The 17545-nt window shown below is 44.6% G+C and overlaps 1 protein-coding gene across 4 annotated transcripts in view; it reads right to left on the bottom strand.

Annotated features, from left to right (window-relative positions):
* HYDIN (HYDIN axonemal central pair apparatus protein) overlaps positions 1 to 17545 on the bottom strand; it is a 165755-nt gene that overhangs the window by 130232 nt on the left and 17978 nt on the right. For all 4 annotated transcript variants that reach the window (XM_075576578.1, XM_075576577.1, XM_075576575.1 and 1 more), the window contains 3 exons: positions 15199 to 15324; positions 12931 to 13050; positions 10342 to 10476 (listed from right to left, as the gene is read on the bottom strand). In XM_075576578.1, the coding sequence (XP_075432693.1) occupies positions 10342 to 10476; positions 12931 to 13050; positions 15199 to 15324 (381 nt within the window). The remainder of the gene's footprint in view (positions 1 to 10341; positions 10477 to 12930; positions 13051 to 15198; positions 15325 to 17545) is intronic.

Below are 17545 nucleotides of genomic sequence, written 5' to 3'. Positions count from 1 at the left end.
GATAGGCAAGAATCTGTCCTGCATCAACTGCTGGGTATCTATGCGTAGCACAGCCCAGAAAACGAGAGCGTGTTTTCAGCAGCACATGCACCCCCTGCTGAGCTTGACTATAATAAGACCACAAACTCTCTGAACCCGACAAGCTGCAGCTTGCGCCCATCGCAGCCGCAGGCAGAGCCCGTCATTTAAAAGGCTTTAAAGAAGGAAGATGCTATGTGGAAAGAAGCGTTCTGTATCAAAAGCAGCAGTGATCAGAGGCCTTTAACATATTCCCTGCCGTGCAGGAAGATTCGATGTGTAGAAAGGGCTTTAAAGCAGCATTTCATGTTCAGAAAAGGGAACGTTTTTCTCTCCTCTTAAAGTGAATGTGCAGCACTGTACAATAAATACTTATACTTCATACATTTCTAGCTCTCCAAAACCCTTTTAATTAGAGAAGAGTGAACGTTTAGAGGGAAATTCGCAGAGCTCTGATAAGGGGTATCAGGGCTCAAATTCCTGTTAACTGCCATTCAAGTGAATGTGAGTTACCGTTGGATTCCTGGCTGCAGTTGGGGCGCTGCGCGCTGTGTGATTATGCAGCAACGCGTGTTCGTACCGTACACCTGTCAGACATTGGAATGTGCTCACAAGTGTTCTTCATCGTTAAAGCAAAATGAGTGTTACAAAGCATGTCTTGGTCAAGTTATTGTGCGTTTCATCATTAGTAAAAGACTCACTAATCCATATAAAAAACACAAATGATGATATAGTATGTATCAAGATAGCGCAATTTTCCACAGACCACGGAACAAAATGTTTCATCTGCATAAACTTGAACCTGCTGCAGATGAATCTTGTTTCTTACATTTGCCTCAGACTTTTTGGAAACAAAAGTTAACGCAATCTTGTCACTTGCATGGTTCATCGTTATAAGTTATTAAGTAATGGATGTGTGGGGAAAAACACATGGGCCCATATCTACTAAGTGGTGCTGAGCCGTAGTACACCTTCCAATGCTATTAGATTCCTTAGGTAAGGTGCCGCCCAGCACTGAAATGTGTCTTATAAACACAGCACTAGTTAGTCATTGTAGCCCAGAGTCTGAAAACCCATTTACATGGCAAATCTACATTTCATTGTCATGACTATGTCAGTCGGAAAGATGGTTTGTCTCATTTAATAGCCATGGTTTTGTCCCGTAGACATAATAGATCAATATACTGTAAGTACACATATAGGATACAGTATCAGTCGTCTATATTTAGCATCGGTTGGATTTGATGGACGTATGTCGTATGGACGTATGTCGTATGGACGTATGTCGTATGGACGTATGGACCCTGCGGTTCAGGAGGAGGGGGTGGCAGCAACAGCTGAGTGCCATGGGATGGCGGATTTTCAAATCCGTCGCTGGATGTGGTGTACTATTTTGCAAAGGCTTTTGATACGGTTCCACACAAGAGGTTACTGTACAAAATAAAGCAAATTAGACTCTGTAAAAATATTTGCACCTGGATTGAAAACTGGCTATTACAACAGAGAGTTGCAATAAACAGTGCTTTAACAGATTGGGCTAAAGTTGTGAGTGGAGTACCTGAAGGATTGGGACTGGGACTCCTGCTTTTTAACTTGTTTATTAATGACTTCAGGTTGGCATAGAGATAGGGTGACCAGACGTCACAGTTTTTAGCCGTTTGTCCCAGGTTTCAACTTTTTTGGACACTGTCCTGGTTTTTATCGGCGCGATTGGCGCTTGCCAGCCGCTTGTGCGCATGCGCTATTGGCACTTGCCGAACGTGTATGCCGGCCGCTCGAGCGCATGTGTGATCAGCATTTGCCGGCCGTGCATGCGTTTGAGCGGCCGGCCAGCTCCGATCGCGAGTGCGCACGAGCGAACAGCAAATGCTGATCGCGAGGGTGCATAAGCAGCCGCAAACACTGATCGGCACTTGCCAGACAAGCATGAACAGTCAGCGCTCACCATTCGCTCATGCAGTTGGCTACATAGAGAGCAAAGTCTCCATCTTTGCTGATGACACTAAATTGTGTAAGGTAGTAGTACCATAGCAGGATGTACTTTCTCTCCAAAAGGACTCGGATAGACTGGAAACTTGGACAGGTAAATGGTAGATGAGGTTTAATACAGATAAATGTAAGGTTATGCATTTGGGAAACAAGAATAAACAGGCAATTTACAAATTAAATGGGGATAAATTAGGAGAATCCTTGATGGAGAAGGATTTAGGAGTGCGTGCAGACAGCAGGCTTAGCAATAGTGCTCAAAGTCATGCAGTAGCTGCAAAGGCAAACAAGACCTTATCTTGCATTAAATGGGCAATGAATGGAAGGGAAGTAAACATAATTATGCACCTTTATAAAGCATTAGTAAGGCCACACCTTGAATATGGAGTACAATTTTGGCCACCACTCCTTAGAAAATACATTATGGAACTAGAGAAAGTGCAGAGAAGAGACACCAAATGAATAAAGGGGATGGACAATCTGATTTACGAGGAGAGGCTAACTAAATTAGATTTGTTTACATTTGGAAAAAGGCATCTAAGAAGGGATATGATAACTCTCCCAAGGGCAGTAGAAAGGACACTGGGTCATCCCTTAAGGTTGGAGGAAAGGAGATTTCACCAGCAACAAAGTAAAGGGTTCTTTACAGTAAGGGCAGTTACAATGTGGAGCTCACTACCCATGGAGACTGTGATGGCAGATATAATAGATATCTTCAAAAAAAGGTTGGACATCTTTTTAGTAAGGAAAGGTATACAAGGATATACCATACAAGTAAACATGGAAAGGATGGTGATCCTGGGAGAAATCTGATTGCCAATATTTGGAGGAAGGAAGGAATTTATTTTTCCCCTTATGAGATATCATTGGATGATGTGTCACCGGTGTTTGTCTTCCTCTGAATCAATATACTGTATGTACGGATATAGAATAAAAGTATCCGTCGTCTAAATTTAGCATAGGTTGAACTTGATGGACGTATGTCTTTTTTCACCCTCATCTACTATGTAACTATGTAACTATGTAACTATGTAACTATGTAACCTTCATTTATATGATGCCGTTTATTAAGGTTTAGCACACAAAAAAGTACGCAGATTTTTTTTTTTAATATGGTGTTAGTATGTAAGCACCAAAGAGTTAAATATCCCTGAATAATGCTGCATGGATATTATCTGTGCAGTAAGCAGTTAACACTTTGCAATGTATTTGTTGGCCCCTCTGGCAGCAAAGGGGTTAATTGCATCTTGCATGAATATCAAATCAGGCATAATGAGGCCATTTTCACATAACAACTGTACAGTGCATTTTCTGCCAAGAACAAACCGCTACAGTCGCAGTGATCCCATCAAAAGCTATACAACAATCAATTAAAATAAACTCCTCATTGTGCTTTTAGGAACATGGGTGGAAGACAAAACACCAAATAAGTACAATGGGGTTTGCTTTTAGTAACAACTAGCTGAGAGACCCGGCGTTGCCGGGATGTAATGTTCCTGCTCTCCTCTCTCTCTTTTTCCCTGTCTCCCCTCTCTCTTCCCGTCTCCCCCCCCTCTCTTCCCCTGTCTCCCCCCCCTCTCTCTCTCTCTCTCTCTCTCCCCCCTCTCTCTCTCTCTCTTCCCCCCCCCCCTCTCTCTCTCTCTCTCTCTTCCCGTCTACCCCCTCTCTCTTCCCCTGTCTCCCCCCTCTGTTTGTCCCCCGTTCCCATCAATCCAGCTCCCCCCCCCCTTTACAGGTCCAGTCCCTCCCCCCCCCCATTTACCAGTCCGGTCCCCCGACCCCTTTCCAGCTCCGTTCCCCCCTCCTTTACAGCTTCATGCAGTGTGTGTGTGTGCGCGCGTCAGTGTGTGTGTGTGCGCGTCAGTCTGTGTGTGTGTGTGTGTGTGTCTGTGCGCGTCAGTCAGTGTGTGTGTGTGTGCGTCAGTCAGTGTGTGTGTGTGTGTGTGCGCGCGTTAGTCAGTGTGTGTGTGTGCGTCAGTCAGTGTGTGTGTGTGCGTCTGTGTGTGTCAGTCAGTGTGTGTGTGTGTGTGTGCGCGCGTTAGTCAGTGTGTGTGTGTGCGTCAGTCAGTGTATGTGTGTGTGCGTCAGTCAGTGTATGTGTGTATGCGTGTCAGTCAGTGGTTGTGTGTGTGTGCGCGTCAGTCAGTAGGTGTGTGTATGTGTGTGGCGCGTCTGTGCGCGTCAGTCAGTGTGTGTGTGCGCGCGTCAGTCAGTGTGTGTGTGTCAGTCAGTGGGTGTGTGTCTGCGCGCGCGCCAGTCTGTGTGTGGCGTCAGTGTGTGTGTGTGTGTGTACGTGCGTCAGTCAGTGTGTGTGCGCGCGCGCGCGCCAGTCATTTTGTGTGTGTGTGTGCGCGTCAGTCAGTGTGTGTGTGTGTGCGCGTCAGTCAGTGTGTGTGTGTGTGTGCACGCCAGTCTGTGTGTGGCGTCAGTGTGTGTGTGTGTGTGTGTGTGTGTGTGTGTGTGTGTGTGCGCGTGCGTCAGTCAGTGGGTGTGTGTGCGTGCAGTCAGTGTGTGTGCGTCAGTCAGTGTATGTGTGTGTGTGTGCGCACGCCAGTCTGTGTGTGGCGTCAGTGTGTGTGTGTGTGTGTGTGTGTGTGTGTGTGTGTGTGTGTGTGTGTGTGTGTGTGTGTGTGTGTGTGCGCGTCAGTCAGTGGGTGTGTGTGCGCGTCAGTCAGTGTGTGTGTGCGCGCGTCAGTCAGTGTGTGTGTGTGTGGCGCGCGTCAGTCTGTGTGTGTGTGTGTGGCGCGCGTCAGTCAGTGTGTGTGTGTGTGCGCGCGCCAGTCAGTGTGTGTGTGTGTGTGTGTGTGCGCATCAGTCAGTGTGTGCGAGCGCGCGTCAGTGTGTGTGTGTGTGTGTGCGAGCGCGCGTCAGTGTGTGTGTGTGCGAGCGCGCGTCAGTCAGTGTGTGTGTGCGCGCGCGTCAGTCAGTGTGTGTGTGTGCGTCAGTCAGTGTGTGTGTGCGTCAGTGTGTGTGTGTGCGTCAGTTTGTGTGTGTGTGTGCGGAAGTCGGTGTGTGTGTGTGTGTGCGTGGGTGTGCGTCAGTGTGTGTGTGTGTGTGCGTCAGTGTGTGTGTGTGTGTCAGTGTGTGTGCGTCAGTGTGCGGCAGTCGGTGTGTGTGTGTGCGGCAGTCGGTGTGTGTGTGTGCGGAAGTCGGTGTGTGTGTGCGGAAGTCGGTGTGTGTGTGTGTGCGGAAGTCGGTGGATGTGTGTGCGTCAGTCGGTGTGTGTGTGTGTGTGTGCGTCAGTCGGTGGGTGTATGTGTGCGTCAGTCGGTGGGTGGGTGTGTGCGTCAGTCGGTGGGTGTGTGTGTGCGCGCCAGTCTGTGTGCGCGTCAGTGGGTGTGTGTGTGTGCGCATCAGTCAGTGTGTGTGTGTGCGCCAGTCTGTGTGCGTGTGTGTGCGTCAGTCAGTGTGTGTGTGTGTGTGTGCGCGTCAGTCAGTGTGTGTGTGTGTGTGTGTGTGTGTCAGTCAGTGTGTGTGTCCGTCAGTGGGTGTGTGTGCGCGCCAGTCTGTGTGTGCGCGTCAGTGTGTGTGTTTGTGTGTGTGCGTCAGTCAGTGTGTGTGTGTGTGTGTGTGTGTGTGTGTATTTCAGACAGGCAGTTCGTGTTGCAGTTCGTGTGTCAGTAAGTTTGTTGTGTGTTGTCCCCCTTCCCCCCCACCCCTCTGCTTTTTCCTCTGCCCTGTCGCGAAGGGGGGGTGTGGGGTGGTTGTTGATACCTGCTCCCAGCTTCCCGGCCTGGCCGGGGGGGTCGATACCTGCTGGCGCTGCCGCGGGTGGGGGGGGGGTGGTTGTGGGGTGGTGATAGCTGCTGGCGCTACCCGGCATCCCGTCCCGGCCGCGGGGGAGGGGGGAGGAGAGGGGGGATGATGAGGTACCTGGCAACGTGTGAGAGGCGGCGGTGTCGGTTACTCGGCGGGAGGCGGCGTGTCGAGAGGTGAGGTGGAGGAGGGGGGGCGTTTGAGGTCAGGCTGTGGCGCCGAGGAGCATGCACCGCTGGCCCCACGGTGCAGAGGCTGGGGTTTGCTGTGGGTGTGGGAGGGGGGGGAATGTGGGGAGAGATGAGGCTGTGGCGCCGAGGAGCGTGCGCCGCTGGCCGTGGGTAGCGGTGCAGAGGCTGGGGTTTGCTGTGGGTGTGGGGGGGAATGTGGGGAGAGGAGAGGTGAGGCGGTGGCGGCGGCACCGAGGAGCGGGCAGCGTGGCTGAGTGTGACCAATGAGGCGTGCGGGGCGGGTCTGGTCCACAGACCAATCTGATGGCCAGAGGGTGAGTGACAGACCAACTGACCAATCAGATTGGCCTTATCAGATTGGCCTTTGGGACAGACATACAACGTTTTGAAAAATATATAGATAGATGGGCTAAATTATCTGACTCCTCATAGTCATAAAAGGCGTATAGGAGAAGGCAAAGGCAGTAGGAACAGCACTACACAGAAGGCAGAAAGAGTTCCACAGTGTATTTTTATCAAGGCAATTATGCAACCAAATTGTTTTTCTTCAATGTATTAATTGTGCCCCTTATGTCATCTTGTGTTTTGAGGAGTGCGGTTGCATGACACGACTATTATAATAAGGGATTCCGATTTTCGCTGTTTTATTTTGTGTAAAATTGGTGTTCATTTTTCAGTTTTTCTGGTGTTTTAATTTAAAAAAAAATATTTAAGTGTTTATCAGTGTTAAAAATGGAAAAAAATTGCATACCTTTGAATTAGGATTTTATTGGTGCATTTTTTAAAAATAGCTTCTACCAATATACTCCCCAGTGATGCCTTCGTCTCTTACCTGTGACTTGGCTGCTGTGAGAGGTAGAATTCAAGGATGCATCATTTCCGTTTTTAATCGCATTTAACCAAAAGCACAGATTGATCAGTCGGAATCCCTATTTATAATGTGATGCATCAAATTCTGCATCTCTGTGCATCATGTTTCCTCAAAACATCTGCAGGTCTGAGGCAGAGTGAACCTCTCGGGATAACAATCTGCTCCAGATGCAAGAAACTTCTTACATTTGATGCAACAGCGAGAACAAAATGGTGCTGTAAGTCAAATCAACCCTTGTTTTGCCTAGGAGGTACACAGATCCCCAACTAACATGATCTAAATCCTCTACCAAACACATTGAGTTCATTTATGCTAACTAAGGCTAAGTCCCCACTGGCGCTGAGCGCGCTCATGCTTGGAGAGCGCTCCAAGCATGAGCGCCGGGTGTTCTGCTTGTACGAGCTCGCGGTGGAGGGAGGGGAGCATTGCGGGTAGTTGAGCGCGCCGGTAAGTATAGGGTTTTTGTTTACCTAAGCGGCAATCGCGGGTGAGCATGTGTGCCCACGCAAGAGCGCTGCGCAAACCGCGTGAGCAGGGACTTACATATATCTATATATGCAAGTAACCGCTGCAAGCGCCGCCCGCTCAGCGCTAGCGGGGACACAGCCTTAATCTGCTGTTCTAAAGAATTCTGAGGCCCAGAGTCACTAAACTCATTTAGGCTATTTAATGTGCCATTAAACTAAATGAACGTCACGTTAATAGTATGGCTTATCCATGAAAGAGAATAATATAACATAATATAGTTTTGCTATTTAATTTTTACGGCTGTTCGTGCTAATGCTATGAAAAACAGGTGTTCCCCTTAACTTTGCATATTCACTAAATACCGTTGGGGCTAACGCACAGAATTAACATTATGCTAATCAGGTCATTCCTAAATGTGGTGTCACTCCCATCCAGACCCTGAAATATGGAGTTTGCTGGAGATGACAATTAATGGTGGAGAAGCCTGTGAACAAACCCGAAAACACCTAAGATATCTGGGGAATATACTTATCTGCATGTGCAAAGTATAGCCGAATAACTACATTAGCATATTTTCCAGGTGTATCGTGGGTATTTGTAGATAAGACATGTACTTTGTGCCTGGACTCAAGTGATATTCAATGTAGTTCTTGGAGCATTTAGCATTGACGTGTGTTGTAATTACATTCTAGGACAAAGTAGCATATTGAGTTGTAGAGGGTTTCTAGTTTGCTAAGGTGAGTTTGGGGTGTTGTATCATATTCTATGTTCCCATAGTGTATAATTGCCACTAGCATCTGCTGTGCGATAAGATTTCTGACCAGCGGGCTTAGGGAGGATTTGTTCTTATAAAGTGCACCTAGTTTGGCATACTTTCACCGCAGCGCCCACCTGCCTGCTCTGCCTCCTTACCTTGTCTCTGGGGTCAAATGACACCGCGGGGGTCGCGTGACGTCATGTTGACCCCGCAGCTTGCCGAAGACAAGGTAAGGGACTTGCAGAGGCGTTACGCGATCCCACGGCATTAATTTAAATGCCTTGGGGGAAAAGTGTGGGGCCTCTGCAATGGCTGCGCCTCCTCTGAAAAATCTTGTTCCCCCCCCCCCAGTTTGCACACCCCTGGTCTAGCAGGCAGGGGCATGGAAGAAAAGGACTCAATTTCTGTCAACGTCCTAAGTGATGCCGCAATCACACGATCGCTCCGAGGAGTGATCACTTGATTGCGATGTGCGTTAGAGGCTGTAGAGCAGGAGGGGGCAACTCCAGTCCTCAAGGGCAACCAACAGGTCAGGTTTTAAAGATATCCCTGATTCAGCACAGGTGGCTCCATCTGTATATCAGTCAATGACTGAGCCACTAATTGAGCCACCTGTGCTGAAGCAGGGTTATTCTTAAAACCTGACCTGTTGGTTGCCCTTGAGGACTGGAGTTGGCCAGCCCTGCTGTAGAACTCTGGTGCAGCTCCTCCGGCACTCAAAGGGTTAGGCGACCAGCAGTGTATCAGTTGTCTGAAAAAGAATGAGCCACGCACCTCTAACAATCAAATGCAGCATTCTGAGAGCAATAGAGTACAGTATATCATTCAAAGAGCAACATTGATGCAGATTGCTTCAATATCATATTGTATCTCTTTTTGTCAATGTATCAAAGAACTTTAATCTAATTTTGCAATGTGTCGTGGCTTATGATTTGAGCAATTTGAAAAAGACGCGTTAGGGATGACATAAATGAGGTAAATATTGCAATGGGATGTATCAAATTGTGTAAGTGAGCCAATCGGAGATATGTGAATGTGCTCGCAAGTGATATTGTTTATTTGCAGCGCACTGTATGGCGGAGGGCTTTTGTCACTATAACTTATATAGTGCGTGGTTGAAAAGTGCCAATACAATCCTCCAGGTCTAAGGTGGCGCAAACTCCCCATGTCTGCGTCAAATGCCTTTCTTACATTTCTTACAGTTGCAAGCACAAAATCCAAACATCTTTGTGTTGATCCCTCTATCCAAATAAATAGAAGTACTCACAATTAACAATCTTGTGTAGATTTTTATTTCTAAGCATTTAGGCCCGTCTTTACTAAGTGATGCTATTTCATGAGCCACTTCCCGGATATCGGAAGACACCTTATAGCCCATTCACTTTCATGGATTGTAAGGTGTCTTCCCATGAGGAAGCTGTTTTATGGAGTAGAGCCAATTGTAAATACGGGACTGTGAAGGAGTGTACAGAGCACATAGGCGAATAGATGGTGGAAGGGTTAATCCCCTTCACTTTGTGAGGCCCAGGAAAACACACCAGAGTCTCAGGTTCTGCCTAGAATGCAAGGATTGCTCCCAATCAACTCCTGATTGGGCAGAGGGATTTACAATCTGTAAGAGAGCAGGTTCCCATAGGGCTTATCTGGGGAACAGCTGGGACTTCCACCCTGCACCAAAGCTGAGGACGTTTCATTTGTTTGGCAGAGTTATGCTATTTTTGTTTGGTTGTATTGCACTGATGATATAAGTGTATTGCAACCTACTTTTCCCCTGTCTGGGAAATAAAGAATGATCTATAACAGAAGTTGATGTGTGAAATTCCTTGCTGACCCTACCTAGGAGGCTGCTATGTCACAGGGCCTTAATATCTAAACTATCCAAAACATCACCCCAGCAATCTCCAATCGAAAGGCAGTAATCTTTTAAAAATCTTCAGAAATGACATTTTAACATAAAACTAAAAAAATATGGTTATTTTAACACATCGAAAATAGACACTAAGACTGGAAATTTAAACATGAGGAAAAGAATAGTGCGCTTGTGATTTTATTTCGCCCCCCCCCCCCCCTGCAATTCTGATAATTATCAGGAGAAGCTGCCAGATTGAGGAATGATCTTTTTCACCCACAATATTGCATTAATGCACAAGAAGGGTTATTTATAACCACGGCCATTGGGAATGGACCAGCAGATGGAGAGTGGGACATTAGCATTCCGTGCAGCATCACTGCAGACAGATAGACTGTATGGGGAAGGGCAGACTGGCTGGGTGCGATTGCATAATTACGAGTACCTTGTTCTGGTCAGGGGTGAAGAGGATGCGGAATGCAGACGGCATCCCTGGAGCCACTTTATTACACACTTCGACGGGGCTGATGATTTGGAAGTAGGGCGAGCTCTCCTGAATGACTTTCACCAGCCGCGGCACCTGGCAAGAATACATAAAACACTAAGTGTACTACTGAAACACTGAAGGAGAGACACTCAAACTGAAAGAGAGATGGACAGAGAAAAAAAAATTGGGGCAAAAACGCATGTGTGGATGTATAAAGTTATGTATTTAGCTCTTTTGTTTTTTCATCTCCCTATTATAAAAAAAAACCATGTCTCAGATGGTGTACACTCCTCTAAATAATGATCTACATCAAACTGAAGATACTTTTCATTTACGTTTCTTACATTTGATGAACATGCCAGCTTTATTTTCTTACTGCAAAACACCATTTTCTTGAAACTTACAGCTTAATACATAGCCCCCACAGTATCTATATATAGTCCTTTGACCCTACAAACTCTGGGTGACTCATCTAGCATCTTTTCTATCATGTAGCTTGAGTTTTAGATATGGCCCTTAAGTTAATTGCTTGTTTATTGAAGGCGAGTAGGCAGGTGAGATACTGAGAAAGAAATCATTTAAAAAAAGACGAGAGGGAGAGAGAAATCACATGAAATGCTGCAGAGAAAAGAAATAGGATAGATTCTGTCAAATGTAAAAACATGAAGTACAATAGAACACACAAGCAGTATCAGTTTGCTATCCAATTAATGATAGCTTCTCTTTCTAATAACTTAATTGCATGCTGTTCATTTGACAGTTTCTCTGTACATTTATTCTTGCTAACATATCCTAAACTTTTATACAGTAAATTATTCCTGTATATAACACTTACTTTATACACAGTCCTACAATCTTCATTTGTACCTTGGTTTTATTATACTTAACATTTTAACCCCTTCAGTGCTACAGGGTGCACCCCTTTGGCACTTTAGGAGTTAAGGAACCTGGCCCCAAAGTAATCAAGGCATTGCCTTGGCAATAGCAGATGTTCTCGCCTGACATCTGCTTTCTCACTTGCCTCCAGTCAAGTATATTGAGCATATGAAGAAGTCAAGATTAATCTGAATATAAAAACAATAGCAATATAATACACTGCGCAGAGCTTATTCTCAGTTCTAATTACCACCATGTTCCCAGATAGTGTCATATAAGAAAAAGGAATTGGAGAAAACTTGACATCGGTGAACAAATGCAAATTTACCGTCAGTAAGGTTAATGTTTTATGCACCAAAATATTTCTTGCTAAAAAATCCAAGATGTGGTTCAAAGATCTAGCTGCCATATTGGTCCTGGAGTGATGTAGATTGTTTGTACTCTAGGTTGTGATACATTTGAAAGGACCAATATGAGTGTTCACATATAATATTATAGGAGCCTATTCTATAAGCCTCGATAACCCACTTATCGAGGCATTTTCGGACAAAATGCCTACTGCTATTCAGTAAGCCTCGATAAGTGGGCGATAAAGGCATGAATCGACAATATTTTCTGGCGTCCAAAACACATCGCCGGGTGAGCAGCGATAAGCCACTTATCGGCAGTTTTTGAAACTCGTGCAATTCTAGTAGCAGTTATATAATTACTATAGCGGTTATTAACCGCTAAGGTGTTTAAGGGGTTAGGGGCCATTAGATTGTATTTTTTCATGTACTCTTGCTGACAACTGAGGACATGGAACAGGAGTATGCTGACGAGGACGCCCTTCATGATGGCAGGGGTAAGTAGAAAGTTTTATTTACTTTATTTATGCTGGCTGGCTAATGTTTGATTTCAGAATGGGCAAATGCACTATTATCCATATCGGGATAATAGTAATTTGGCCCATTACTGTACTGTATGTGTTGGGGGGGAGGGGGTTGTTAGTGGTAGAGGAGGTGGGTAGTAGGGTTGATGTGTGTATTTTTGTTTCTTGGCCTAACCACCCATCCTGGGACTACTACCCCCTTCATCCACCCAGTTTTTTGAGCGTTGCTATCATGGTATCAGAAAGCCTTGAATACCTGCGATAGCAAAATGCCCCAAACTGTGGAGGAGCCGGCGATGTGATGTTCGCCTCTCTCATATCCGTCTTTGGCACCTCATAATCATGAAATATTTGGCATCATTTGATTCATCTCATTGCAACGGTTACAAAAATGTATTTGTAATTCTTGCAAATAGGTGTTAGGCCAATGATATCTTATATTTAATATAGCCCTCAAACTGTTCATCACCCCTCTATGATGCACAGGGGATATTTCAAGAATGTAAGGTTTTCTTTGAGGCTGACAGCCTCTCAAGCTATACATATTTCACTTTTAGTGGGCCATCAGTGATAACCCCCAGGCTAAACCATATTTTAATCCCATTTATGGCGACTAAGATGTTGACTCGATAACCTCAGTTCTATACAACACAGACCTGGCTTGACAGGCCATAAAAATTCTTGTATTTTTTGACAATTTGTAACCAACATTAACCCCTGAAGTACCAGATTGATTAAAATACCCAGTATCTTCTGCCATATACATTGCAGTGACCAATTAAGAGAAAAGCGCATCTTACCTTATCATTGTTCCTGAGGACCAGTGGTACTTCGTAGGTCTCACAGGGTATGTAGTTCTGAAAAACTATCTCTGAAGGGAAAGGTTGGAACAGGACTTGGTCCACATCCAACATGGAGAACTGAAATGAAACAGAGATCACCAAACAAATGAATCACTTGAAGTCTGCAAGTAGAGAAGAGAGCTGCAAGCCGCCTTAGCTACAATACATCGTCATTGTGGCTAATGAGGACGATTTCAACTTTTCGGACCCAACACAGGCTCTATATAAAAGAATTGAAAAGAGCAACGAGACAGAACGTACAAATATTTTTTGCCTGTGTTTGCACCAAATATAAGAAACTACTTAAACAAAGGTCTTAAATTAGAGGAATTTACACCAAGTCAGACTTCGCAGAGAATTTTGACTCATATGAAATGATAAATAAATAAATGACGGAACACAGAATTTTCTGCATCTCATTTAAATATGTGTGCCTTGTAAATCCTCGTATACCCACTTCTTCAGGCTGACACAGGCTGTGCAAAGGCGTGGCAATTAGTTTGATACAATGGGCGGGATTCATGAAGCTCTGATAAAGGGTATCGGTGCTCGATCGCGTCACCTGCCATTGACTCGAATGGCAGTTAACGGGGTATCGAGCTTCGATACTCATTATCGGAGCTTCCTGAATCTCCCCCTTAGAAGGCATGTTTAGAATAGCTCTCTAATGGGGAGATCATTACACTCTGATATGAGTTATTGCACAGCGATGCAGCACTAATTACTAAGCCAATAGCAATTAATACGAGATTGCTGTGTAATAGTCCATATCGGAGCTTAATTAATCCCAGTGTAAGTGTACCTTAATACATACAGTAGCTCCCATAGTCTCAGTTACATGTTATTATTCAACTATGCCCAGCACTACATTTTTATCCCATTTTGCATTGTGGCTGTACAGCTATCTTTGACTGGCCCCTTTTATACAATGTGATTATAACGATGCATCTGACATATGGAGCCAGTCCAGCTGTTATTTCCATAATGCTGTGCCCATACTAAGTTACTTCCACTTATATGCCATTCTCATTCTATGCAAATAATTGACCATTAAGTAGTATTAAAACCAAAAAGGTGTAAGAGTGCTACTAAACTCTCTAATACTGTGCAATACTGTGCTTTGAGTGGAACAAATAAATCAAGGTGATGTGCAAATTAATCAGATATTGTGCTGAAAAACAATGTTCACTCTTTATGCCCTTTATAATGATTTGTAATGCATTACACGTCCTTGGGTTACTATAGCAACTATTTAGGAAGCTACACCTCTTTTGAAATAGGCAGCCATATTGCGTGCCCTGGGAAGCAGGATCTTCACTAATCGATCGGCATCTTAGATAATTGCATTTCCTTAAAGGCAAGGGACTGCAGCATTAAAATAAGAACAACAAAAATTGGGCAAGGAGAAATGCCCCATGAGCTATATAAGATACAGCAGCGTTATTTCCAGCATTGTTTCCCTCTTCTCTCCTTTCTTTCTCAACTTGAGTTAAACACTTATTTCAGAGACTGGATTGGAGTAAAAGCCCCAGCACGTTATTGGCAGATAATGCAGCGTTATGTTGCAGCAACGGGACGCTAAGCCTATGCTAATCAGATATGGAACGGCCTGTGTTATTGCACAGAATTAGCTTTGAGAATACACGTTTACCACTGGGGACAATGATGTCCTTTCCTGTTTTAAGCAATGTTCCATTATGAGGCCCTATTTAACCCTTTGAGTTCCGGAGGGGCCGCAGAATCAGAGTGCCAGGACCCCTCTGGCAAAACGCGATCATGTGACCGCTCTTGCAAGCAAGCAGCCACATGACCGCGGCAGTCCTTAACCTGGAAACGGAAGAGGGGTCGTCTTCTTCTACTTCCCTTCACAGCTGATCACGTTCGGCGCTCCATCAGAGTGCGGGACGTGATTTAAGCTGAAAACAAAAGCCCCCCTTAGAATGCCAGACCCCATGACGTTGTGACTACGTCTTTTGGCACCCAAAGTGTTAACAAAGCTTTGTGGATCTGGGCCATGGTAAGGCCAAGTGTCAGTCTAGACATTGATCTTATCAAGGCAACAGGTTCATTTTTTGACTGTCAGTGTTTTCTCGCTAGTTGCTTGTTGTATCGGGCAATGGAAACTGGACTTTCTTCACGTTCATATGTTTTTTACAATACATTTCCAAGGCATAGCACTGTTGAAAGCAGTAATGTGATTAGGAGAAAATACAGGACAATGTGTACCTTCTGATGAGTGGTTTCACTCATATCAAGCAGCTTAATGATCTGTGGAGGGTGCATCTCTCGAGTGTTAGCCAACTTCTGCTCTGTGGTCAGAGACATTTCCCTTAGAAATGCTGAGGGAGTCAACTATAATTAGGGGGAGGAAAAAAAGGCTGTCATTAAAATGTCTTTGCCTGGTCTTCTGCTTTGCTTTGTCCACTCACTGTTACATCAACCACTATGCATGCTTGTAAGTTGATGACACTCAGCTTTGCAGCTGTTTATTACCACTGATCTTTACCAGCCATCCAACGTCATCTTTGGGAAGGTGACCATCTCCAACTTTAACTGCAACGTATTACAGTATTAACTACTAAACGGTTCTCTGTTGAAAAACCAGTGCATTGCAATCAAACAATGCATTGTAAATCTTCCCAGCAAAGAAGGGTTAAAGGAGGAGTCTCGCTTAGTAACATTTATTGGAGTTAAAATAAAATGAAAGCGCGCAGTCAGCCATGTGACATCTTCTCTACCTTCTGAAATAATGGTTTCATAATAGAAGATTTGATTAAGAGGTTAGCAAATGTAGGTCCAAAGGCCTAACTGTAAACGCTACAAAAAAACCATACATCAGAATATAGAATACATTTCATTTTTGTAAGTGCTAGTGAGAGGCCGACATCCGAGATAAGAATCCTGAAACTACTCTAACAGACTGATTAATATTAACCCAGTTTCAAGAAAAATTAAATGGATGCTAATAAGAAAATGTTTACAGCAATGTTAGAAATAAAAAAAAAATATATATATATATATATATATATATATATTCATATATTATATATTGTTTATATAATATGTAAGCTGTGGAGTCTGCTGTCTCCTACGGTACAGTAGCTTGTCTTTCACTCATGCCCCCCGGTGGCAGGGGTGGTGGGGTATTTCTCCTCTCTGCCTGCTGCCAATGTCAGCTCATCTCTATACTGTACCGCCATCCGTTTCATTCTCTTCCTTTGAGGTTCATGCTGTCCAACTTTTCTACCGTTTTTCAATACATATGTAGCTGTCATCTACTGGCCTCATACCTGTACATCCTCTACCTTCACATTCCTCTCAATCTTTAAATACTGACTTTACTCCTCTCTCTCCTTTGACTGTCCCATTTTTGTACTTGTGGACGTCAACTGTCACACTGATGATGCCTCAGTCTCTTGGGCATCTTGCCTTCTCTCTAACCTCATCCATTGGCCTCTACCAATGGGCCAATTCCAGCACCCATATTTCGACCTTGTCTTTAGTATAATTGTCAAGAGAGAGGGGATTTGGCCCGGGATTAAAGGGGTTACACCCCATTTGGCCACCCTCTACTCTCACCTGGGAAGCAAGGGGTTAACTGGACTGGGGTCCAGTAATGTGTTTTTGCCTTGCTTCAGCCATCCAACTGTTTATTCCCCTGTATAAATGTATTGTTTCTGGGCCAGTGTCTGCACCACACACACACTGGGGCTTAAGGGGTTAATGAGCTGCAGTTTAGGAAAATACATTAGGATGCGTGGTGTCTTTTCAGAAATCTCTGGGCTTCAAAAGGCTTGATTGAAGTTGGGTGTGAAAAGTACAGAGGGGGTTTGGTGTATGTTAACACATCTGTCTGGTAGAGACAGCTAGGACCCAGGCTGGGGCAATGGGTGTGAAATATAGCACCGGTGACAAATGTTCACTACACACAGCCCCGCTTCAAAGGATTTCTTGATGGGGGCCAGGGGTGCGGTTACGCAAGGAGATCTCAGAATGAGTGACCTTATTAAATATAAGAATATTATGAGATGTCCTCAGCTGAATGTGCTAAAAGCTACATATGTGTATTCGTGGGACCGAGCCGCAAATAATGATTACAGACACATGATGTCTCGCCGGTACTAAGAGACAGATATTAATATCTCTCTTAATTTTAGTATTACACTGTAATATTTAGTCTTATTGGGAGCGTCATGCGTGCCGGAATGTATTAATATGTCTCGCGTGCCAGTAAGTACTACTGAACTGAAGTTATGAAGTTATTTAGATAGGAAAAGCAGTTTTTAAACGTCCTTGGGTGGGAGGAGTTTTACTCTGAGGAAAACTGTCAACCTCACCACTGATTTATGAGAGGGGCTGGGTTTAGGTTGTGTTCAATGGGAAATAATTGTATAAGAACCAGGCTCAGCCTATGGCTATTGTCCTTCATGTCTTTCGTGTCTTTTGTGATTTTCAAGATTGCTGCATGAACTGCTAGTCACGATTTCTGATTATTTCCATCATTTCATTCTTAAGTGAGTGTCCATATTTTGTCTGTTATTTGTATAATCTCGTGTGTTCACCTTTTTCAAGG

This window comes from Ascaphus truei, chromosome 19 (genome assembly GCF_040206685.1).
Source record: "Ascaphus truei isolate aAscTru1 chromosome 19, aAscTru1.hap1, whole genome shotgun sequence".
Lineage (NCBI taxonomy): Eukaryota > Metazoa > Chordata > Amphibia > Anura > Ascaphidae > Ascaphus > Ascaphus truei.
Note: the sequence above shows the minus strand (reverse complement) of the source record. Positions and strands in the feature narration are given on the sequence as shown.